This window comes from Solanum pennellii, chromosome 2, assembly GCF_001406875.1.
Source record: "Solanum pennellii chromosome 2, SPENNV200".
NCBI classification, from domain to species: Eukaryota; Viridiplantae; Streptophyta; class Magnoliopsida; order Solanales; family Solanaceae; genus Solanum; species Solanum pennellii.
Genome location: NC_028638.1, coordinates 24,746,178 through 24,770,800, shown reverse-complemented (window position 1 = coordinate 24,770,800; position 24,623 = coordinate 24,746,178). Strand labels below are relative to the sequence as shown.

The 24,623-nt window shown below is 35.7% G+C and overlaps 1 protein-coding gene across 4 annotated transcripts; it reads left to right on the top strand.

Annotated features, from left to right (window-relative positions):
- The first annotated feature begins 7,695 nt into the window (after positions 1 to 7,695).
- Positions 7,696 to 19,136, top strand: LOC107011101. Of its 4 annotated transcripts, none has more exons than XR_003576911.1 (12): positions 7,696 to 10,116; positions 11,232 to 13,760; positions 13,842 to 13,933; positions 14,017 to 14,544; positions 15,474 to 15,542; positions 15,621 to 15,689; positions 15,804 to 16,021; positions 16,331 to 16,586; positions 16,795 to 17,001; positions 17,281 to 17,373; positions 17,454 to 17,916; positions 18,881 to 19,136. XR_003576911.1 is itself a non-coding variant. In XM_015210443.2 (7 exons), the coding sequence occupies exons 3-6, from the start codon at positions 16,539 to 16,541 to the stop codon at positions 17,535 to 17,537; spliced, it is 450 nt and encodes a 149-aa protein (XP_015065929.1). In that variant the 5' UTR covers positions 15,474 to 15,542; positions 15,954 to 16,021; positions 16,331 to 16,538; the 3' UTR covers positions 17,538 to 17,916; positions 18,881 to 19,136. The 4 variants fall into 4 exon arrangements, 1 of the variants encoding a protein (XP_015065929.1); XR_003576912.1 differs by having other exon boundaries at positions 7,697 to 10,116; positions 11,729 to 13,760; XR_003576910.1 differs by lacking the exon at positions 7,696 to 10,116 and having other exon boundaries at positions 10,123 to 13,760.
- Positions 19,137 to 24,623: the final 5,487 nt, after the last annotated feature.

Here is a 24,623-nt window from a genome sequence, read left to right as displayed (position 1 = left end):
TATATCGCTTTGACTTTCATGCAATATATCAAGTGGGAACATTTTTGACACTCATGCAACTGAACTTAGAATATGGTTCTAAGCGCCTACGTACCTCAATAAAGAGGTTCAAGTCACAACGTAGTTTTGGGGATTTGAGTGATTATTCTTTTTTTTTGGTTGTGCCGTACAAAGTTTATACTCTTGCGGGCCAGGAGTGAGATGCAGTTTAGGCTCGTACCTTAAGGAGAATCATCTTACTTCACGGATAGTATCTCTTTAAGAATTTGGCATTAATAGGACCGATCCTTAAGCCATCAACATCAACAAGCTTGTAAGCACCATTTGAATATGCTTCTTGTACGACATATGGTCCATCCCACTTTGAGGTAAATTGCCCCCAGACTTGTGCGAAGTAATGATGGATCTTCTTACCGCGAGAACTAGATCTCCAACTTGAAAGCACCTCAAGCGAACCTTCTTATTAAAAGCACGAGATAGACGAGCTTGATAACATTCAAGGTTTTGTTTGACTTCTAACCTCTTTTCATCAAGTGCTTCTAACTCAGCAAGACGCAATCGAGCATTTTCTTCCTCAGTGAGCCCTTCTTCAATAGCAAGTCTTAGGGAGGGTATTTGACGCTCGAGTGGTAGGACTGCTTCAACTCCAAAAGCAAGTGAATATGGTGTTGCTTGAGTTGGGGTGCGATATGTTGTCCTATATGCCCACAAAGCTTCTTCCATTCTTTCATGACAATCCCGTTTGGATTTGGAGACAACTTTCTTGAGTAGGTTGCATAGTCTTATTGAAAGCTTCAGCAAGACCATTAGCGGCAGCATGGTACATAGAAGATTTACGCTGCTTAAAGTCAAAAAGATCACAAATCTTGTTCATTAACTTGTAATCAAATGGTTTTCCATTGCCTGTTATTATATAGCGAGGGATGCCAAAGCGATAGATAATATTTACTCTAATAAAAGTTGCAACATTCTCTTTCTTCACCTCTTTAAGAGCGACAGCTTCAGCCCATTTTGAAAAATAATCGGTTGCAGCCAAGATGTACAAGTGTCCACCAGAAGACTTTGGTAATGGTCCTACAATATCCAGTCCCCAAGCGTCAAATGGCCAAGATGCGATGGTTGGGTGCAATACTTCGGGTGGCTGATGAATGAAATTCGCATGAAATTGACAAGCATCACATTTTCTAGCATAATATAAGCAATCTTTCACCATGGTTGGCCAGTAATACCCCATCCTCTTTATGTGAAAATGAAGTTTTGGTCCAGATTGATGTGATCCACATACTCCTGAGTGTGCTTCTTGCAGAGCTTGAATCGCTTCTTCCTCTCCCAAACATCGTAATAACATACCCTCAAATGATCTTCTATATAATGTATCCTTGTAGTAAAGGAAACGAGGTGCACGACGACGTATGTCAGTTCTTCTTCTTGGATTTTCTGGAAGTATCCCATAACATAGGTAGTCAATGATGGGTTGTCTCCAATCTTCCTTCGCAGCTTCAACAATGGCGACGATATGATCAAGCTTATTTTCAATATATTCTTCCTCATTTGACGGTGGTACTATCCATTTTTGACAGACAATTACTTGCGTTTGATCAGGAAGGGTTAGCGTTGAAGCTAGAGTAGCCAATGCATCAGCTTTCTTATTCTCTGTTCGACGCACATGTTGAAGGGTTACATCCCCAAGCCATCTTATCAACTTTTGAGCATAATCATGATAAGGTCACATTTCAGGCTTTTTTACCTCATAACTTCCTAAGAGTTGATTAATCACCAATTGAGAGTCACCAAAGACATGTAAATGTAATTGTTTCATGTCAACGACCATTTCAAGTCCAAGTATCAGTGCTTGATATTCAGCGACATTATTGGAGCAACATTGTTTTAGAGTAAAAGAGAATGGTAGAATCTCTTCTTATGAAGTGATGAACACCACGCCAGCACCAGCTTCGCCGCGATGTGCAGCCCCGTCAAAGTACATTTTCCAAGGAGGTTGAACTTCAATTAACATCGCATCTTCATCAGGAAACTCATCAGTTAACTCCCAATCATTTGGTATAGGATGGTCTGCTAAGAAATCCTCTAGTGCTTGTCCCTTCACGGATTTTTGAGGGATGTACACAATCTCAAATTGTTGGAATTGGAGGTACCATCTTGCTAGTCGGTCACTAAGGACAGGTTTTGACATAACAAACTTGATGGGATTTGCTCTAGAAATAAGGCGAACAACACGAGCTTGAAAATAATGCTTCATCTTTTGAATTGAGAAGACCAGTGCCAAGTATAACTTTTCAATTGGCGAATAATTTAGCTCATTTGGCGTCATCGTTCTACTTAAGTAATAAAGAGCATTTTCGTTGCCTTCACTATTCTCTTGAGCTAACAGGGCTCCTACAGACCTTTCTGGTTGACATCTCCCCGCTAGATTTGAGATGAACCTTCTCAAGTAGGCTAACTTTCCTTGGAGACTTTTTAACTCATGAATATCTTGAGGTTCAGGCATCTTTGATATTGCATCGACTTTGGTTTGATCAATTTCAATCCCTCGATGTCTCACAATAAAGCCAAGGAACTTGCCGTAAGTAACTCTGAAGGCACATTTCAATGGATTCATCCTTAATTGATATCTTCTGAGTAACTCAAACACCATCCTTAAGTCTTTCAAATGATCACCCCTCATCCTCGACTTTACTACCAAATCATCAACATAACATTCAACATTTTTATGGAGCAAGTCGTCAAAGATATTTGACATAGCTCTTTGATATGTGGCGCCAACATTCTTTAAACCAAATGGCATCACTTTGTAGCAATAAATACCTTTTGGCGTGCGAAATGCAGTGAGTTCTTCATCTTTTGGTGACACGCGGATTTGATTATGTTCAGAAGAACCATCCATGAACGACATTGCCTCATAACTAGTGGTGGAATCAATCATCAACTCTAGAATGGGAAGAGGAAACTCATCTTTAGGGCATGCATTATTGAGATCTCTAAAGTCAATGCAAACTCGAATTTGACCATTCTTCTTCCTCACAGGAACAATACTTGAAATCCATGTAGGATCTTTGACCTCACGAATAAATCCTGCCTCAATGAGTTTGTTAACTTCATTTTCTATCAACGGAATCAAGTCTGGTCTAAAACGTCTTTGAGCTTGTTTAACTGGACGAGAACCATTTTTGACTGCCAATTGATGGACCGCTACTCTAGGATTCAATCCAGGCATTTCTTTGTAACTCCAAGCGAATACATCTCTATATTTTTTGAGTATATTCATGTAAGCGACTTCTTCATCAATTTCTAGAAACGCACTCAAGTAAAGTTGGCTTCGGATCTTCATCAATGCCAAGGTTAACTTCCTTCAAAGGATCTATTGTGATCTTTACTCCTTCTTCAAGTTCTGGTGGAGCATCTTTAGCATCTTCCTCTTCCACAGGATCATTGTCATTGACTGATATATGACAACACGAGACAATATATTCTACCTCTTCCTCAATCTTCTTTTGAGGCAAAGAATCGTACTCATTTTGGCTTGTAACATGGTTTGAGGAACCTACACTTTCTTCATCTTCCTCGCGCTCTTTGGTGTAAACCACAATATGAACCTTGGCCTTGAGTTCCTCTTTACAGGAAACCATAAGTTCCACTCGTCGCCTCATCCTAGAAGGAATCAAACTTCTGAAATCCTTTCGAATCAAATGTGAAGTGGGCTTTGTAACTTTCAAATAACTTCTCAGGTTCTTGTTATTCTTCTTCAGAGGACCTAACCTCTCAAACAAAGAAATTCTTGTTGTAGCTTCACTAAGTCGATCAAAGACAGAAGGCCTTTTATTGAGAGCAGTGACGTCATCTTCAAAAGTTATATGATTATTACTGGCCCTTCTTATGGAAATGCGAATTGGGGGCGGTTGGCTATAACCTAGGCCTTCACGCGCTTTCTTAGTTGTATCTTCTGATGGGAGTTTCCCTAGCGCTGATGGCTCGCTAGGGTTGTATCCTGCCTTCACAAATAACTTGTAGGCATTGGGATCAAAACCTTCTCTTGTGCGCTTTGTAGGGAGAGCCATATCTAGTACTTGATCTTGAGCGACTGACTTTTCTGGCAACTTTGCAGACAAGTTTATTGCATCAATCCGTCTGATAGGAAGAGTTAGCCCTCTTAATGCATTTTCTTCAAGGTTAGATGGTTGATCTTGTTTTTTCTTCTCTTTTGGAACATAGCAAAGCCTAGAAGTCTGCTTCTTCTTTGAAGACAAGATCTTCCCTTCATTAAGAATGGGACAAGAGTCTTTAGTGTCAATTTTCACCTTTTCGATAGCTGCATCAATTCTTTTACTTACGATATTATTAATCTTGATTGGTTTGACGTCATTGGATTTGACCCCTTTAACAACATAACTTCTCATATAGAATTTTGCCTCCGCAAAGTGTGTCTCCACTTCGGTGAAAGGATTATCATCTGCAACTATCTTTCTTTCAATTCCACCTTCAAGATATTTAAAACAATGATAGTAAGAAGATGAGACAATTCTATTCTCATGTACCCAAGGCCTGCCAAGTAATATGTTGTATGATGTCTTTGCGTCATCACATGCATCCATGCGCTTGATCACAAATCTCCCATTGGGAAGAAAGTTCAATAGATTTTTCAGAAGATGAAAGAGACATCATTTCTGAGATTTCCCTTGTTTCTTTTTCTTCTTCCCCAGGAGACATTTTTGGTGAGGATTCACTCGTTGTTCATTCTTTTACAGTAGGAGGCACCTTCATTGTTTGTCCTTTATTCACATTGAAACATGATGCCTCGACATTGCCTTGAGTAGACTTTGTGTCGAACGAGCTTGGCAAGAATTCCTCTAGAGTCACAAGACGTCGAGGTTTTTGGTAGTGATGCACTTCAACCTTTGCCCTTTTGGGGCGCTTGATTGATTTTTGCTTCTCTCATTTCTTCACCATTTTTCCTCTAACCGGTTTCTCAGATAATTCTTTTCGTAAGCTTGACTTGTTGCGTCTTCGCCTAGTTACAAGAATCCAACCCTCATCATCATCTATGTCAACGTCCTGTTCTACTGGCTTTTCTTCATACTTTTCATATATATACATTTGGATTGGATCCAATGACCCAAACGTGATAGAGATCTGGTTAGAACTAGCCTTCTCATCATCAAGGATAATTTTATTTTCGTTTACCAATCACATCACTCTATCCTTAAAGACAAAACATTTTTCAAGAGGATGACTCACAAGTCTGTGATACTTGCAATAATTTGGGTCATCAGTTTTTCGAGCTTCATCGGGTCGCTTCATCTCTGGCGAGTCAATGATCTTTAACTCAAGCAATTGATCATAAATTTCAAAAACGTCAGAATCCAAGAAGTGATACTTTTTCCCTTGCATCTCCCTTAGCGTCGACTTTTGATTTGAACGTGCTAGGAAAGTCGTTCTCACATTTTGTTTTACGCCCTCATTCATGGTGAACTTTGCGGGTGATACATTTACACTCATGGATTCTTTGTGGTCATTTCTGGGCAGAAACTTGCTCCATCTCTTGGGTTCCTGCTTGTCCCTTCCTTTGCGAGGATCATGGACAATAGTCATATCTTTTCCGGCAGATGACATGCTCAACTCCATATCATGAGCGCGAGTAGCTAAATCCTCGAAATATTCTGGTTTTATTCCTTGCAAGATGTAAAGAAGCATCCAGTGCATTCCTTGAATACACATTTCGATTGCAGAAGCTTCACTAAGCTTGTCCTTGCAATTTAGGCTCGCGTTCCTCTATCGATTTATGAAATCTATGACCGGTTCATCCTTTCTTTGGCGAGTATTCGTGAGTTCTACCATGCTCACCGTGCGCCTTGTGCTATAGAAACTATTGAGAAACCCATGTTCTAGTTGCTCCCAACTATCAATAGAGTTAGGTTCGAGATCCGTGTACCAATCAAAGGCATTTCCTTTTAGAGAGCGGACAAACTGTTTGACAAGATAATCTCCATATGTTCCAGCATTATTACATGTCTCCACGAAGTGCGCGACATGTTGTTTCGGATTTTCTTTTCCCTCTAATTGTTGAAATTTGGGAGGTTGACAACCGGCAGGCATTTTAAAGTTATCAATCCTAGCAGTGTATGGCTTAGCATACATATGAGAAGTCTTGGTGGAGACTTCATACTTATCTTTGATAGTTCCTTCAATAAACTCCTTCAAGCGATCGAGTGGGATCATTCCTTCAGAAGAAACTGGCATCTCTTTAACAAACGGGGCTTTCTTAGAAGGATCTTCGATTTCTTGAACTTCAATGCCCTTTCCAGGTGCATGGCTCACATCTCCATCTAAAAGTCCTTCTATCCTGTCCATCAACTTGTCAATTCAAGATTCTTGGTGTTGTACATGCTTTGTCAATCCTTCAACCAACTTCGTCAGATTTGCGAGTTGTTCCTCAGGAGAGGAAGCAGCAGTCACCATCGTTTGCATGATCATCGGAGATGCAAGAGAGTAACATGGGTTGTCGCATAAGTTAATTTTCAGTGGACTCACGTTACGCGATATACGTGGAGATGATTCATAAGTTGAATCACAGTTCTCCCTTGTGGTAGAGTACTCGGAACCAGATTGCTCAAGTAGAGCCAATGTTTTCTTGATTTTTTCAGCAACACTACTTCCTCCTTCTAGAGCATTTGTGGAGGAACTTGCTCCTTTTGGAGTCGAAGACCCAAAAACAAGAGTTGACGCAGAAGACACTTGAAGCGTTTGTTATCCTAGTGTAGTAGCCTTGCTTCTCGTAACAGTTCCAAAACTTCCAAAGGTAACACCAAGGATGTGTTCAACTTCAGTAGAGAACTTGGAGCTAGTGACCTTAGAGGCGGTTGATCGAGAGTTGTTGTTCATGGAAGTCATCTTGATATTCTTTGACGTTTGAAAACTTGAGATGAGAGGTAGAGATTGTCCCACTGGGCGTGCCAGAATTTGTAGACAATAAAATTCGCGTCGAGAAAACAATAATCAAGAACGGAAAATTATAGCAACAATCGTTTTATTATTTCAAAAGCGAGTGTTACAATCTCTATAATTCCTCTGAATTCGCCTTTTCAAATATAAATTCAAGGGCTTTAAAGCTTGTTTTTGAATCTATGATGAACTTGAACTTGAACTTTATCTTGATCTTGACTTTTATTTGAACTCAAGGGCTTCGAGCTTGTTCTTGAATTCGGTGGTCTTGATCTTGATCGTTCTTGAACTTGAATGCTTGAATTCTTAAACTTGTAGCTTTGTAGAGAATTAAATGGCGTTTGTACCACAGAGTTTCTCTAGCTTCTTGTTTAGAATTTTCTCTCTCTTTTCTGAATTATGAGGACCCCTATTTATAGTTTTAGAATAGAGGAGTTGCGATTGGAATGGGATTTCGTTCAGCCAATCAGATTGAAGTGACATGACATTTGGGCATTATCGAGCGGGCTTGTCATCTTTGACACATGTCATGATTCTATTGGTTTTCTTATTTGACTTGGCATGCCACATCATCTGCACACGTGGCGCCAAGACGGGCTCTAGAATGAGATGAGATTGGGTTTAATAAATTGGGTTCATCCAATGTAGCCCAAATCAATAAATTTAGACTTTAATTAAATCCAAATTTATTAGACTTAAATATTTAACTCAATTATATCAATCCACAATATTTATTTGGATTAATATATTTATGAATTCAATATAATCTGAATCATTTTATAAATTTATATTTAATAAATTTTAAATGATTACAGTTAGCTCCAGGTATCTGTTCAAGCTCTTATAATGGAAATCAATGCCTATTCTTTTCAAATCGTAGAAGTCAAGTTTCATTTTTTACTTTAAATTTCACCTTATTGTTGTTGTTCTTTTGCTGTGTATGATAATAATTTCACATCTTCTTGGAGTTCCCTTCTTTTTGAAGTATGTTCCTTTTATTTTGAATATGAATTGTTAGGTAGAAATTCTTACTTTGCCCAATTTTATGTTTACTCTTTATAACTAATCTAATTTTTTCAGTATGTTTTTTTGTGTACATGGTCATAAATTATATATACTAGTCATTGCAAGCATATGTTTGTGTGTACTTTCTGCCGTAGCCTCGATTGACAATAACAGAAATCACAATAATGATAATTATTGAATAAACTTTTCAAACTGATAATTTGTAGGACAAAATTTTCATTATCCTTCACAAGTGTAATTCTACCTTATAATATGATATATTTTTTTTGTGTAAATGTAGAGATTAAGTTTCCTTATTCCTGTTTTTTTTTGTTATTCTAGTCCACAGTAGTTGTAGCACGAATATGGATTCAAAATACTAACTTTTGAATAACCGCAATATTGGCCAACGACCTGACCGTTGATGTATATAGCACACTTTACAATCTTTGAAAAACAATGTAGCAAGGAAGAATTATTATATCATCTTTTTGCTAATCTGTATCAACTTTAGTAGAGAACTTACAAAATATTACCTTTGTCACATCTAAGTCTAATGTTTGAATTAGGGCCTAGTTTTATTGGTTTTGTTCTATCTGTGTTGCTTTATTACATTATGAGTATTCTATATCTAAAAGTACAAATATACATTTAAATATGACTCCTTTTTTTCTAATTGGTAAATCTGTAATTCTGTCCTCATGTGTTGATAGAGGATTGAGTTTTTAAGCCTCTCTCAAATTCGTTAATTATGTGCAGAACTTGTAAATATGTAACCTGTTAATCATGAAATAAACAGTCCTTCTTCCCGATACATAATATAAGGATTGATATTTTTGGTCCTACTGTTAAGATTAGTAACTCATTGTTTGTCTATATTAAGAATTCTCCTCGCTTAATTTGGAAGATCTGAAAAATTACAAATCTCAAACCTGCCAGTAGTGTCAAAAGCCATGTAGGCTAAATAATCTGCTCGCATATTTCCTTCTCTGTAAGTTTCTTTAAGTTGAATCCAACACAATTGCGATGCATCCCATGGAATCTCGTAAACTTTAATAAGGATCATAATAACATACTTGATTCATCCCAACAATAGGCGATGAGTGATTTCCTCCCTTATGGCTATAACTTTCGCCTCTAAGTTTGTACTTTTATTAATCTCTACACCTTGAGCATGTAGTAAGTCCCTTGAACAATATCTTAAAGAGAAACCATAAGTGCTTCTTTCGGGAATTCCCCTTGATGAACCACCTCTGTTGCATTTCACAAGACCTATCTTAGAGGTTTCTAGCTGACTACGATATAATGAATCCTTGAAGTATGCTTTTCCAGAAAATATATTATATTAGACGAAGTTTTAGGAATATGTAGTCCAGAATAGGTGGTCCTCCCATGTCTCCATAAATCTGAATTTACTTTAAAAACTTGACTGTTGTAAGAAGAACACTTTCCATGCTTCAACCTGTTTCTCCTTTTCCACAACTTGCATATCACAACGGTTGGGACAACTCTCAATAGTGGGGCTTTTATTTGAACAACAATATGATGTGCACCATTTATTGCAAACTTGTGAAAGTTGTAACCCCACTATTTGGATCCCTGTAAAATTAGCGAACAACCTCCATATCTTAGTAGCTATGGGGGAGGTTAGGAAGATATGACACATAGTCTCAGTTGTAGGCTTAGTGCCTCCATATCTTAGTAGCTATGGAGGAGGTTAGGAAGATATGACACAAAGTCTCAATTGTAGGCTTAGTGCAATACTAACATTGTGAATCTATATTGACTCTGATGTGTTGTAGGATATCACCCACTGGAATTATAAATATCCAAGCTATACATAGGAAAAAAGACATATTAAAAGGGAAAACAAAAGACACATTGAGTACTATGCTGAAATTGTGTTTCTGTTATTTCATTTAGCATTGGAAAGACTATGCTGAAATTGTGTTTCTGTGATTTCATTTAGCTGGTTGATTGTTTTGTAGGCACTTTGTTTCATTTCATATTTCTTTTCTATGAAGTACATCTCATTTACGCTTATTTCTATCTTGGTTGGTGTAGACTTTGATTCTAAATTTTTGGTGGTGCTTCTTGTTGTTGAAAGTGACTGTAAAACTGCTCTTTTGAAGTCTCTGTGTTGATTTGGTTTGTAAGGTATGTTTTTTTTACATTCTTCTTTACTGATATGTTTTTGAAAATATTTGATGTATTTGTCCAAATTGTTTTGGTTGTTCCTTTTGCTATGCTTTTCAATCTGGTCTTATCAACCATTTTTAAGAGGTACTGGTGGTTGCCATATCCTAATGTGTTCCATTGATTTTTGAGTAATGGTAATACCACTGTCCAAACATTCATATGTTCAGTACAGGTAATAAAAAAATTGCAGAACTGTAACAATTCAAATGCTACAAACTAGAAAAATATAAAATATTTCATCTTTTTTCTTTGGTCTTCACATACACTTCTATAAATATAACGAGGATTAGATTAAACGACTTATCTTACCTTTGTGTGTAAGTTTATAATATTTTTGTGAACCCACTTTGTATAATCATCTCATAACCATAATTACATAAACTATAGACCAGATGATCTTTATGAGTTTTCCAAGTTTTAAAGAATTCAATTGATTTTTGGATTCTTCAGATTTAATTTAGATTAATAACATATGTTGTCAATACCTTTGTTATTGTTTAGAAGTTTATTTGCAAGAAGATCTTGGTATATATCTCTCATGAAATCACCATTTGATTCCCTCGTTTGCTTTAGTTTCATCTGCAAATATGGTACTGCCATACATTTAAGAAAAAGAGTAGCCATAATTAGATTTGCATGATTTTACACAAGATTTTTATAGATAACTAAACATATTATTGAAGTTTAGAATGTATATTCAAAAGTTATTATTTTGAAATATTTGTGTCTTTTACTATTTATATGTTGAATTTCCTTGAATTGGTAGACTTTATTTCATGTAATTTGACTATTCCAATGTGTGTAACATTTTAATGCCATGTTGTGAGTATTTATGTGTGCTTCTTGTTTAAGTATCGATTAAGTATTTGTTTCTTGATTTTTTCTTGTAATCCGTATATAACGATTTGCATCTTCTACACATGAATCTACAACTCTAAAAGTAATGTCTAATTATTACTACCTGCTTGTTATAACAATGAATTGTTATAACTATTTTACGTGCACGAAGGTTATGGGGCCTAATAAACAATGGATGGATCTTATTAACGATACACTTGCTAATTCTTATGTAGATGGAGTAGAGAAGTTCTTTGATTGTTCTTTTACAAAATTAGGAGAACCAATGTTGATCCGTTGTCCATGTATTCAATGTTGTAATGCAACTTCTAGAACACGTGTTGTAGTTAGGTTACATTTAATAGTACATGGGATAATACCAAGTTATACTCTTTGGTATCACCATGGGGAGATGTCAGGTGAAGCACAATCAGATTTTGAATTTGTAGATGATAATGACATTGAAGAGGATGATGGTGAGGAGGAAATACATGAGTTGCTAAGAGATTTGTACTCTGATTTTCATGGAGATAATATGAATAATAGTACTGGTAATGATCTTCGGGAGGAGGAACCAAATGCCTAAGCAAAAAGATTTTATAGGTTATTAAAAGATCTTGATCTACGATTTTATGAAAGTTCAAAAGTTTCTAAACTTTCTACTATGATTAAATTGCTTCACCTTAAAATTATTGGTCATTAGAGTAATGAGTCATTTACGATGCTATTAAAGGTTTTGAAAGATGATTTATTGCTTGATGGAACAAACCTACCTGATTCATATTATGAGGCAAAGAAGGTAATTCGAGATCTTGGGCTTTCTTATAAGAAGATTGATGCATGTGAGAATGATTGCATGTTATACTGGAAGGATTATAATTGTCTTCAATCATGCAAAGTTTGTGGTGCATCTAGATGGAAGGATGCAAAACATAGTGGGAAACAAAATTGAAAAAAAGGAAAAAAGATAGCCTGCAAGATTTTATGTTATTTTCCTATAAAGCCAAGAGTTCAAAGATTATTTATGTGCTCAAAGACATCTCCTTTGATGTCATGGCATCATGACAAAAGAGTTGATGATGGAATAATGAGGCATCCAGCCGATTCAATGGCATGGAAAATTTTTGATGAACATCACCCATCTTTTGCAGCCGAACCTCATAATGTGCGGCTTGGACTTGCTAGTGATGATTTTCAACCATTTGGGTCGAGAACTCCCTACAACATTTGGCCTGTGGTACTTATTATTCCTTATAATTTGCCCCCTTGGCTTTGCATGAAGCAAGAGAATTTTATTCTGTCAATGCTTATACCTGGTCCTAATGGTCCTGGTGATGCAATTTATGTCTATCTACAACCTTTAATAGAGGAGTTGAATGAATTATGGGAAACTTGAGTGGAGACATTCGATGCATCAACTAGAAAGAATTTTCAGTTACATGCATCTTTGTTGTGGACCATTAATGACTTTCCAGCATATGCAAATTTGTCTGGATGGAGTACAAAAGGAAAATTGGCTTGCCCATGTTGCAATAAGAAAACATACTTGACATGGCTAAGCAATGCCAAAAAACAGTGTTATATGGGTCACAAATGCTATCTTCCTCTTAATCACAAATGGAGAAATGATAAAGTGTCATTTGATAACACTATTGAGAATAAGCTACAACCATAAATGTTGTCTGGTGCTTATATACTTGATCAAGTTGCTGATTTAGATGGGTTGCCATTAAAAAGGGATCCACAGAAAAAGATTAAAGTATCGCATAAGAAAAGGGGTGATAACTGGAATAAGAAGAGTATATTTTTTGATCTTCCATATTGGAAATCCTTATTATTGTGACATAATCTTGATGTGATGCACATTGAGAAGAATATCTGTGACATTGTTTTGGGGAAAATTTTAGATATCAAAGGGAAAACAAAAGACATATTGAATACTCAATTGGATTTAGAAGAAATGGATATACGAAAAGAATTGCATCTAATACAAAATGGAGATGAATATGAGTTGCCGGCAGTATCTTACACATTATCTGTTGAAGAGAAGCAAAATTTTTTCAAATTTTTGAAGAATTTAAAGGCCCAGATGAATTTTCCTCCAATATTTCTCAATGTGTCAACCCTAGGGATAAAAAGATTTCAGGATTAAAAATCCATGATTGTCATACAATTCTACAGCATTTACTCCCACTTGCCATGTGTGTTATGCTTTGCAAATCTGTGTCTGAACCACTTATTGAGTTGTATATTTTTTCAAAAATCTTGGAGCAAAATGCTTTAGCATACAGGAGTTGGAACAAATAGAAGCCCAAATACCAATAAAGCTATGCACGTTAGAAAAGGTTTTCCCTCCTGCTTTTTTTGATGTCATGTTGCACTTGTCTATTCATTTACCTAATGAAGCTAAGATTATTGGACTAGTTCAATATCGATGGATGTATCCAATAGAGACATACCTATACTTTTTGAAGTGTTTTATTGGTAATCTGGCTCACCCTGAAGGTTCTATTATAGAGGGATATTTAGCAGTTGAACGTATGACATTATGGTCAAGGTATTTGAATACAATAAAGACAGTTTAATTGTCCGGAGATAAACTATGATGGTGGGGTAACTGAATCTGAGGGTGGTTTAACCATATTTTGTGATCTTGGAAAAAGTTTAAAGGGTAGTTCACCAGACAAACTTGATTCACCTGATCTGGAAGAGGCACATTTTTATATTTTGAAGAACTGTGATGAAATTTTTCTACCATTTCTCGAGTAAGTCTTGATTAAATCTTATAATTTACTTCTATCTTATCCATATTTCAACTTAAAATAACATGTAGTACTTCAATTCAGTATAGAGAATTTTCACAAATTCACAGTGAGGCCTCTCAGCAAAGTTCAGATATGGAGTGGAATAGACAATTCATTAGTTGGTTACAAAAAAAGTGAGTATAAATTAATCAATTTTCTTTAATCAACTATATAAATATCATTTTCTAATAGGGTATCTGATGTTTTTCGCTTGCAGAGCTGTACAAACATGACGATAGTAAGAGAATGGCAGATTTGCTATCGTTATAACGTGGTCTTCTGCCATATGTGACAAGATTCAAAGGAATTATTGTTAATTGACATAGGTTTCATGTGCAAGAGTATGATAAATATTTGAAAACGCAGAATTGTGGGATAGTTGTAGTAGGTGGGACTGGTGAAGAGCAAACACGTATGAATTACTATGGCAAGTTTACATAGGTTCTTGAATTACAATTTGTTGGGGGAGAGAAGAGTGACTTTGTTCCGATGTACGTGGTTTGATGTGTATGATCAGAAGAGGGGAGTTAAAATGGATGAATATGGCTATGTAAGTGTTAACCGTCGGCTATGTTTGAATATAAATGAACCATTTGTATTATCTAGCCAAGCATCACAAGTTTTTTTATGTTATCGATCATTCGAACCAAGGTTGGCATATAGTGCAAAATGTTCAACAACGTGATTCATTTGATATATTGGAAAAAAAGAATGATGACTTAGAAGAGAAAAAGAACTCATTAAGGTTTGCAGCTTCATCATGTTTGCTTTTACTTCATTAATTTTTTATGGTAATGATTCTTTACAGTATATTTTGTGAAAAGTTGTTTAATGATCTTGGACTTTAATGTTACCTTTATTTTACTAAAGTAATAATGGTTCATGCGAGGAATTTGTGTTGTACATGTACCTTTTTTCTGAATGCATTTTCAGTTCACATTTCATCTTATGAAAAACTTCCTTACCTATCTGATGTTTTGTTGTTTTATTTTATTATTATTATTATTTTGTATTAGGTTGACATGAATCCCTTAAAAACTCTGAACTATGAAATGGGACAAGCTTCAAAAATTCCCAATCATAAACTCATTCAGCCCGGTGCCTTAGCAAAGGGATTAGGTCAAACTTTGAAATTTATGAGCACTACAAGATTTAATGATGAACAAATGACTTCGATTGCCAAAAAAAGAAGTTACAACGCCACAAGGTCTAAGTCGTATAAGCTAGCAGACAATAGTTTCCATGTACATCCTCATTTTTATGAAAATGAAGACAATGTTCCCTTCAGTCAAGGAGTTCAAATGAATCTACATACTTTGACCAGTGATACAAGGGCTCGAGGACAAAGTTTAGGGATTAATGTTGAAAAACCAACTCTGATTCGCAAAAATAGAAGCACTACAACAACTTTTAGTCGAAACAAGGCAGGAAAGACTAGTATCCCTGTGCCTCCTAATTTTTATCTAATGGAAGACAATTACACCCTTTTTCAAGAAGCAGAAAGTTACTCGAGATGCTAAAAGAAGTGATAATTTGCAAAAGAGTTAGTCTTATTAATATATTTGATCAAAATATTTTGCTTAGCTTTCTGTAGTTAATCTCCTTTGTATTCTTTCTTTTATTAATAATGGGCATGAACTTCTTATTTTAGTTGATTTCCATCAAAATTTGTAGGTGCATTTGAATTTGATAAGTCAAAAAGAGTGATTCGAGTGCCTCGATCTGCTCAAAAAAGTGATACTGGTATTTTATTTTATTTGTGTAACTTTTTTTTTGTTGCATTAAAGTGTTAGTTTTTATAACTTGCACTTAAATTTTTAGGTCCGTTTGAATCTAGAAAAGCAAAAAAAGTTTTGGAAGTGGCTTAAGGTGCTAAGGAAACTGAAACTAGTATGTATTTTCTTTTATGTAATATTTTCTTGTTGTTCTTACCAGAAAAGTACCCTTCTTGTTAGTAATTGGAATGAACTTAGTATATCGATCGACTTGAATAAAAATTTACAGGTCTTTTTGAATTTGACAAGGCTAAAAAAGTGACTGAAGTGTCTCGGCAGGATCAAAGAAGTGATAGTACAATTTTATTTTATTTGTGTAACTTTTTTTAGTAAACTGAATTTATTTCTTGGACATTTTGACTTACAGTTAGATTTACAGGTTTGTTTGAATCTACAAAAGCAAAAAAAGTGTTGAAGTGGTACAAGATGTTGAGGGAATTGAAACTAGTATGTACTTTCTTCTATATAATTTTAATTAGTTTCTGCATTGTTACATGTAAAGGAGCTAAAACATTATCTTGCCTCGCTTTAATAGGCCCTGAGAATCTAAGAGTAAAAAAATTATTTCCCCTTCCATTTCAAGCTATCCTCACTGTTAATAAGATCTTTATATGAAGTTAGGAGACCAACAAATCCTGTAGAACTCTCCTTATCCTAGTAATTTAGATTCCTTCTTAGAAGTATGTTCCAGTTTTCTCCTTCTTTGCTTTGTGCTACTGTGGGATTCAACTTCTTGTTTGGTTTTCCTTACTGTAGATTTTGCAGGTCCATGTGAAACAGAAAGGCAAAGAACGTAAGGGGAACAAATATTTGTATGAATGTTTTGCGACTGAGACCTGGAAAAAAAATTAAAAGTCACTTTCTATCAAAATCGAGTCGTCGGGCAGAATCACACCTCATTTACGAGAAATTTGGGTTTGCTAGTTCGTGATCGTAATATGTGTCTACTGTGGTACACTCATGGATGGACATTGAAGAGCATAAGCTTGAGCACATGTGGGCAGCTGTTAGTGTAAGGATTACAACATATCGATATCTTTTACTGATAACTGTCAAGAATTAATCCCTTTTCAAAAACTATTGGTTTTTTTAGTTTGAAACATGAGACTCTTGATTTCTGTTCCTGAAATTTCTAGGTTACTTCCCTATTAGGTGATCTGTACTTTGATGCCTTTTTTTCCCTTATACAATAGATTTTGTTGGTATTTTTTCTATTTTAGGAGAAGTTTGATTGTAATGACATGAATGATCAAAGAGATAATGTTTTGCAACATATGAGAAAGCTTTGGAATAGCTGGAGAGGATCACTGCACAAGAATTTGAAATCTAAATCATTGCGCGATGTTCTTAAAGAAATGCCGAAGAGAGTAGATAAGATTGATTGGGAATGGTTGGTCAAGGAACATTTTTTATCTGATAAATTTAAGGTAAGAGAATTCATATAATTTTAACAAATATCATTTTGTTTCTAGATATTATATTTGATTAGTTTTTTGGAATAATTTGTACGATGTTCAAATTGAGTTTTGATTTCATTAAATTTTCTTGATGTCTTCTATCCTTAAGATTTACCAAAGAAAATTGCAATGGTGTGTTTTGTACTTCTGTTATCTATTACCCTCTTCTCAGTGAACTGAAAAGTACACATTAAATATAGAATCATTAAACAAGATTGTGACCAATTTCAGTGTTGGGTTGTTAATCAGGATGCAAGTACAAGAAACTCAGTCAATAGGTCTAAGTTATGTATGCCTCATCGTACGGGTAGCAAGCCTATTAGAGATATTATTTACGAAGTGGTAAGTAAATTGTGCAACCCTACAAGGAAACCTCTCCTATTTCTATAAAATATCTTATGACTTATTTTTAAATCGTGAAGGGAGGCAAAGATGGTAATCCACCAAACATGGCAACTATTTTCTTTGAGACACGTAAGAAGGAAAATGAGCTTGTTGAACCTTAAACTGCTGAAAAATATGTATGGTTTATATATTAATTTCCTTACTCTTACTTAGTGCATTACGTTATTTAAATATTTTTATGTCTTATGTGCATAAGTAATGAGCTTGTACAATCTGAACCATTTCTTACAAATATTGAGGTAGTGGAAAGGTGCTTTGGACCACAACGCAAAAGTCACGTAGTTGGACTTGGTGGTGGAATAACAACTAAGTAGTTAAAAAGAGGTACCACCTCAAAGGCTGCATTGTGGGAAGAGCTTAAAACAACTCGAAAAGAAAAGGAATCACTACAAAAACGCATGGATATTCTTGAGAGTAAATATGAACACCTTGAAAATATAGTGACCCATCAGTATTCATCAGTTCCATTAATTCCATCAGGTTAGTAAATATTTTATTAGTTATTATTACATGATGTTTATTTGTGAATGAAGTGATGTTGTTTCCAGATACTCCTCGTTTATAAGGGCTTCGTTATTGCAGTTGTGAGTTATTTGTTTTCCTTTTTAGTGCATTGCGTTATCTTAAATATTCTGTATAATTTGGCATTCTTACTCTGCTATTTCTGTATATAACTAAAATCGATGTCACTTTACTTATAATATCCACAAAGCTAAAAGATTGATTTTATGTTTGATTCTGTATATACCAATGAGATTGTGATAACATCTTCAAATGTAAAAGTAGGTATCAATATGGTTATTGTTCTGTATATAGTTGTTTGAAGAAAACTAGGATTTGTAATCTTATTAGGTCCTTGCATTACCATTTCCTCTACAATATCACTGTCAATATATTCTGCCCTTATTATTGTAGCATTAGTAGTTAATCTCAAACATCACACACTTCCACATTATCCTTTCTCTGTTGACCTGCAACTTCAAATATATTTGATCATGCCTGTGTCATTCTCCACTGGGTAATTAGTTGTTTAAATTTTTGTTTTTCCTGCTAGTCATTCAGATGTAAGCTTGTTTCCTCTGATCCACTTGCATTCTCCATTTCTACAACCTATCTATGTTTTATTTCCTTCAACTTATCCACAAGCATACAGTTAAATAAATATTTAAATAGGGAAGCGGCAACTACCTTCTGTATGAGATGTTTATGTGAAAAGTAATACAAATCTTGCTGGCCGCCAGTGGAGATCCTCAATGTTGAATATATATATATATATATATATATATATATATATATATAAACAGATCAGGAATGAAAGAGAAACTAGTTAAATGTCGACTTCAGGCTCCATCTTGATCTATGTATTTTACTATTACAGAAAATTAATCCTTATGTTCAACTTATTCATTACTAATTAGTTTACCTCAACTTATTCTTTTGACAGATGAAGATTTTGAAGATTAAAGAACGAGATGTGAAAGCTAATGTGGCGTGTGTAGAAAAGAATATCATACTTTATTGTTGGTGCAGAGACGTTTTCTGTAGTTATTCTATAATGTCATTTTCTTAATTTCTATCTAGGATTTGATAGATGTCGAACACATATGTTTTATCATGTTTAACGTGTATGCTTTTTTTTTAGGTATTGTGTTGAACATATAAGTATTAAGTTATTAAATCAATGTGTTCTTTAATATTAACTATGTAGTTTCATACCAAATTTTCAATTGGATGTGAAAAGTATGAACTGATATATATTAAGTAGTTTCTTTGTAGAAATAATGGAAAAACTAAAAACTATAAATAAGATGTAATAATTTGAATCGGAATTTGTGACAGGAAATTTTATTGATAAAAAGTACTCTAATCAACGACAGGAATTCTTGTCGCTAAAATTAGTTATAACCCTTAATTTGTTGTTTTACTTGAAGATTCTAACAACCAAATAACCATCAACGAAGGGAAATTTCGTCGTTGTAAGCAAGTGTAACGATCAGATTAATTTTTGGCATTAAATAATATTCAACGACCAGTCGAACAACCCGGTTGTTAACCTTTAACGATGGATCTTTTAACAACCGGTGAGAGACCAACTTTTGACCGGTCGTTATAGACCTTTAATGACCAGATTTAGACTTATAGCGACGGGATTTCCTTTCGCTAAAGGTCATTTTTCTTGTAGTGATAGATGAAGGGTTATCTATGGATGGAGGATCACCATACCTTATACATTGAAAATCCCATGAAAACCTGAGAAGAAAGTTCCAAAAATCCAACTCCAAAGCTTGTTCTTGAGCTTGGTCTACAATGGAGGTTTTGGGGTTTTCCAAAGAGAAGAGAACTTCAAGAATTTTATTTCTTAATGGGTGTTGGGGTTTTGGATTGGTAAAGGGTTTAAAAAGGTCATAATATCAGTTAAAAATTGTCCCCCCAGTTACCAAAACACCCCCACACGAATTGGGACTCTTAGACATGTAAAAAATTGATTAAAAATGATGCAACCGGATCAGGGAGTGGGCTGCGTGTCGCGGGGAAGTCTCCCAATTCTGCCCCAAATAATTTTTGGGACAGTGAGGTGCGTGATAGTCACGCGTCGTGAGGCTGGACAATAAATCTAGCTGCTGCATGCTGCCTTGGGGAGCCTCTTGTCCAAGGTTTGGGTCCTCCTTGGGGGCCCTTTGTGTGGTCCTGATCCTCTCAAACTTACTTCACAAATAAGAAGTAAAGCGGTCGTATCAAGTAAAGAACCCAAATAATGAGGTTGGGATCGTTCCCACGAGGAAAATAGTTTAGACTTAACTTTAATCTATTATTACTATTATTTAGTCAATTATTTCCTTAGAAAACAAAAGACAATAAAAGGGGGATTTTTATTTCTAAATTAATGAAAATAACTAACTAAATTAAAGTAAACAACTAACATGTTCAAATCTTAGAGTTTAATCAATAAATAAAAGTAACTAGGGTTTAAGTGTTCCCACAGGTCCCTAACTTGATAATTCTAACTATAACAATTCGCGTCTAGAAAATGTCACTCCGCACCTTGGTCCGGTTACGTGTGTTGCTATACTAACCCTTACCTTTACCTCATATTAAGCATTGTATTCGATATTTGACTAACTTATTACCTCGTACCAATCAACACTAGCCTATTAGATAGTATACACTAAATCTATGTTGATAATTCTTTTCCTATTATCTACCTCCTTGGTCCGGCAAGTAGCATTAAGGTGAGTTCTAACGTTGGCCTCTATTAAAAAGACTTCTAAACGAAAGAATTATCAATACATGCAAGACACTATTCTGGAATTGTTATTTTAGTTAGATTTTACATCATTATTCACCCATGGTTCCCACAACCCTAGTTATGGAGTTTAGTTACCCATAGTCATAATCACAATATTCATGTATTTAATATAAGATTTTATGCACTTTCTTTGATGAGAAAGAATAAAATCCAGAAATTCACTTGATTAATCAACAAAATCACCAACAATCAATTCCAAAATAAATGTAACAATAAAAAAGTCTAATATAAAAGAGTTTAACCAACCAAGAGTCTAACCCCAAAAATGAGGTTTTTCGAACTATTTATAATAAAAACAAAACCTAATAAAATAAGGATTCTAATTACTGAAAATCTGTCAAAACGCGGCTGGGTCGACGGACCTAGTGATGGGCCGTCGTGGCCTCCGTCGTCCCATACTTCACAAATTCTTCTTCTTCTTTCTTTATTACCCTCAATGGAAGGTATGACAGACCGTTCCAAGCACGAAGATTCGTCGAGGGTCTCCGTTCCATAATACTAAAACTTCTTGGAAATTGGGTACTGGACTACTCTCTGATCATTGCGACGAACCAGCAGGACAGACCGTCGTGGCTATGACGGTCCGTCATGGACTTCCGTAATCCCACACTTGGTCAGACTTCCCTATCTTCCTTCAGCAGCTTCTCTACGATGCCACCTACGGACCGTCACAAGCTCGATGCACCATCACAAGCTCCGTAGGTGGTAACTTTTTTGCATTTCTTGCTCAAAAACTTCCACATTCATCTTTGGACCGATTTCCTACAAATAGGGAGAAACTTACATAAAAATCAATACAAAAAGGCTTTTGGGCACACACTAAACTTAAGGAAAAAAACATTAAGAATACCGTGGAACCACGGTATATCAGGTCCCCGGGAAGTCGTACCCGGAGGGTTTTACCCTTAACATGTCTATTAAGGTACTATGGTCAACTATACTTCTTCTCAACTCCAAACAACACATAAAAACAAGGCAAACATACAAAGACTCGCTAGCACGTCTAAAGACCAACTTTCGAACGTCTTGGACGTTTGACCTCCAAACCTCTTCAAATCAATTATATAAGCTATAAAACACTTTATTAAAATTTAATGAACCTTTCTAGGTAAATATGAGGCTATATCTACCTAAGCTCATTTTGAGGGTGTACAGTAGCATCCCATACTACTACTTCCACTTAGTGCTCCTTAGGATTCACCTCACACTAGGCACATCACATTCATAATATACTAAGCTTTCATCATAGAAGTCATAACATCAACTTGCTTCCTTAACATTAGACATAATGTCACATTACTTTCATTTACAACATATAATGACCCATTCATAAATTTCATATAAGGACACACAAAGAATCCCTCCAAATGCCTACTTGTGCAATGTATAGATATTGTCCTATTCTGCTACCACCTTAAGAAGTAAACACTCAAGAAGACTAGTTCATTTACATTCATTTATATGTGCTAGCTTTAACCAACATAGACCATGAGAGTTAGACATGGAATCCCGGTATTAACCCCTACTGGATGAGGGGTCCTTACTTGCCTAAGGTAGGGTCATTGTATTTAGCCTTTACATGGAATCTCCAATAGCTACACCTACGGGGGTGCATAGTTAAGGGATAAGGGGAATGCTAATAAGTAACTCATTCTCTACCAAACGAGGAGAACTCATCTCAAGAGGTATATCGGATACAACATCTCTACTCACTAAGTGTACCCACCCCTTCTACAATCCTCTCAGTTCTAAGCATAACTTCCCTACAGAGTCTTAAACATTGATCAATTATAGGTTGAGGGACAACTTTTGAACACCACATCTCAACTCACGAAGGGAATCCAACCTCCAAAATATCTATAAACCTCTTGGGAATATTGATGTTTCAACTAAACACTACATCTGAACTCACAAAGAGTGTCTACCCCAAAATCCCCCATCTTATACCATAGGAATAGTAGGGATCGTCTAGACACTTCATCTCTACTCTCGAAAAGTGTCTACCCTACAAATCCCCCATTTCATTCATAACTTCATTCAAAGTGTGTATTAGTACATGTGAGCACACCTTCCACATAATCTTCATAATTCATAACATTGACCTCTAGAGATGCTCATACCCACATTCAACTTACTTCACACACTTCAATGCTTCACATATACACCTACTTCATTTAGACATATCATCATCAAGATACACCTTTTCAACTTTTTAAAACATATCATGCATAGACAATATTATCATCAATTTACTTCACACACTGTGCCTTTAAGGACATAATCACAATACACATGCTTAAACATATTCATAAATTTCAAGTAAACACTACCACCAAAGGTGGACCATGATACGCTCAAACTTACTTCTCAAATAATAAGTAAAGCGGTCCTATCAAGTAAATAACCCAACTAGTGAGGTTGGGATCGTTCCCACGAGGAAAATTGTCTAGACTTAACTTCAACTTGTTATTACTATTGTTTGGTCAATGACTTCCTTGGAAAGTAAAAACAATAAAAGGAGGGTTTCTAGTTCTAAATGAGTGAAAATAACTAACGAAATTGAAAGAGACACTTAAAAGCTTTGACTGTTCGAGTTTAATCAATTAATCAAAGTAACTAGGGTTTACGTGTTCCCCACAGGTTCATAACTTGATAATTCTAACTATAACAATTCTTTCCTAGTATCTTGCATGCAAAGTGACAAGTTATGTATTTCTAAATCCTTGGTCCGGCATCTAGAAAATCTCACTCCGCACCTTGGTCCGGCTACGTGTGTTGCTTTCCTAACCCTTATCTTTACCTCATATTAAGCATCGTATTCGATATTTGACTAAGTTATTACCTCGTACCAATCAATACTAGCCTATTAGATAATATACACTAAATATATGTTAATAATTCTTTTCCTATTATCTACCTCCTTGGTCAGCAAGTAGCATTAAGGGAGTTCTAACGTTGGCCATCAGTAAAAAAGACTTCTAAGCGAAAGAATTATGAATACATGCAAGACACTATTCTAGATTTGTTATTTTAGTTAGGTTTTATCTCATTATTTGCCTATGGTTCCCACAACCCTAGTTATGGAGTTTAGTTACCCATAGTCATAATCACAATATTCAAATATATTAAATAAGAATTCATGTACTTACTTCAATGAGAAAGAGTAAAATCCGAAAGTTTGCTTGATTAATCACCACAAATCACCAACAATCAATGATAATCAAAAGTCTAACACTAATACAAAGAGTCTAATAATATGATGTCTAACAATCCAAGAGTCTAACAATCTAAGAGTCTCTCAATCTAAGAGTCTCTCAATCTAAGAGTCTAACCTATAATACCCAGTCTAACCTCAAAAATGAGGTTTTTAGAACTATTTATAGAAAATAAAAACCTAATTAAACAAGGATTCTAATTGCTGGAAATCTGCCAAACACGGCTGGGTCGATGGACCTCGCGACGGATCGTCGTAGTCACGACGAACCGTCATGGACTCCGTCGTCCCATACTTGTGCAATTTCTTCTGCTGCTCTTCTTCATTACCCTCGACGGAGAGTATGACGGACCGTCATAGGCACAACGGTCCGTCGAGGGTCTTCGTTCCGAAACACTTCAACTCTTGGAATATGGGTACTGGGATTACTTCTCTGTACTTTATGACGAACATGCAGGACGAACCGGCATAGACACGACGGACCGTCACAAGCATCGTAACCCCACACTTGGTCAGACTTCCCCGTCTTCCTTCAGCAGCTGCACTACGCTGCCACCTACGGACCGTCGCAAGCACGACGAACCGTGATAAGCTCCGTAGGTGGTCTCTTCTGCATTTCTTCACTCAAAATCTCCGCATTCAGCTTTGGACAGATTTCCTGCAAAA

Excerpts from the sequence above, each read along its gene's own strand:
- LOC107011101 (XM_015210443.2), top strand. The coding sequence starts at position 16,539 with ATGGACATTGAAGAGCATAAGCTTGAGCACATGTGGGCAGCTGTTAGT. Across the intron at positions 16,587-16,794 it reads ACATGTGGGCAGCTGTTAGT|GAGAAGTTTGATTGTAATGA; the intron begins GTAAGGATTACA and ends TTTCTATTTTAG. Across the intron at positions 17,374-17,453 it reads GAGATATTATTTACGAAGTG|GGAGGCAAAGATGGTAATCC; the intron begins GTAAGTAAATTG and ends TAAATCGTGAAG.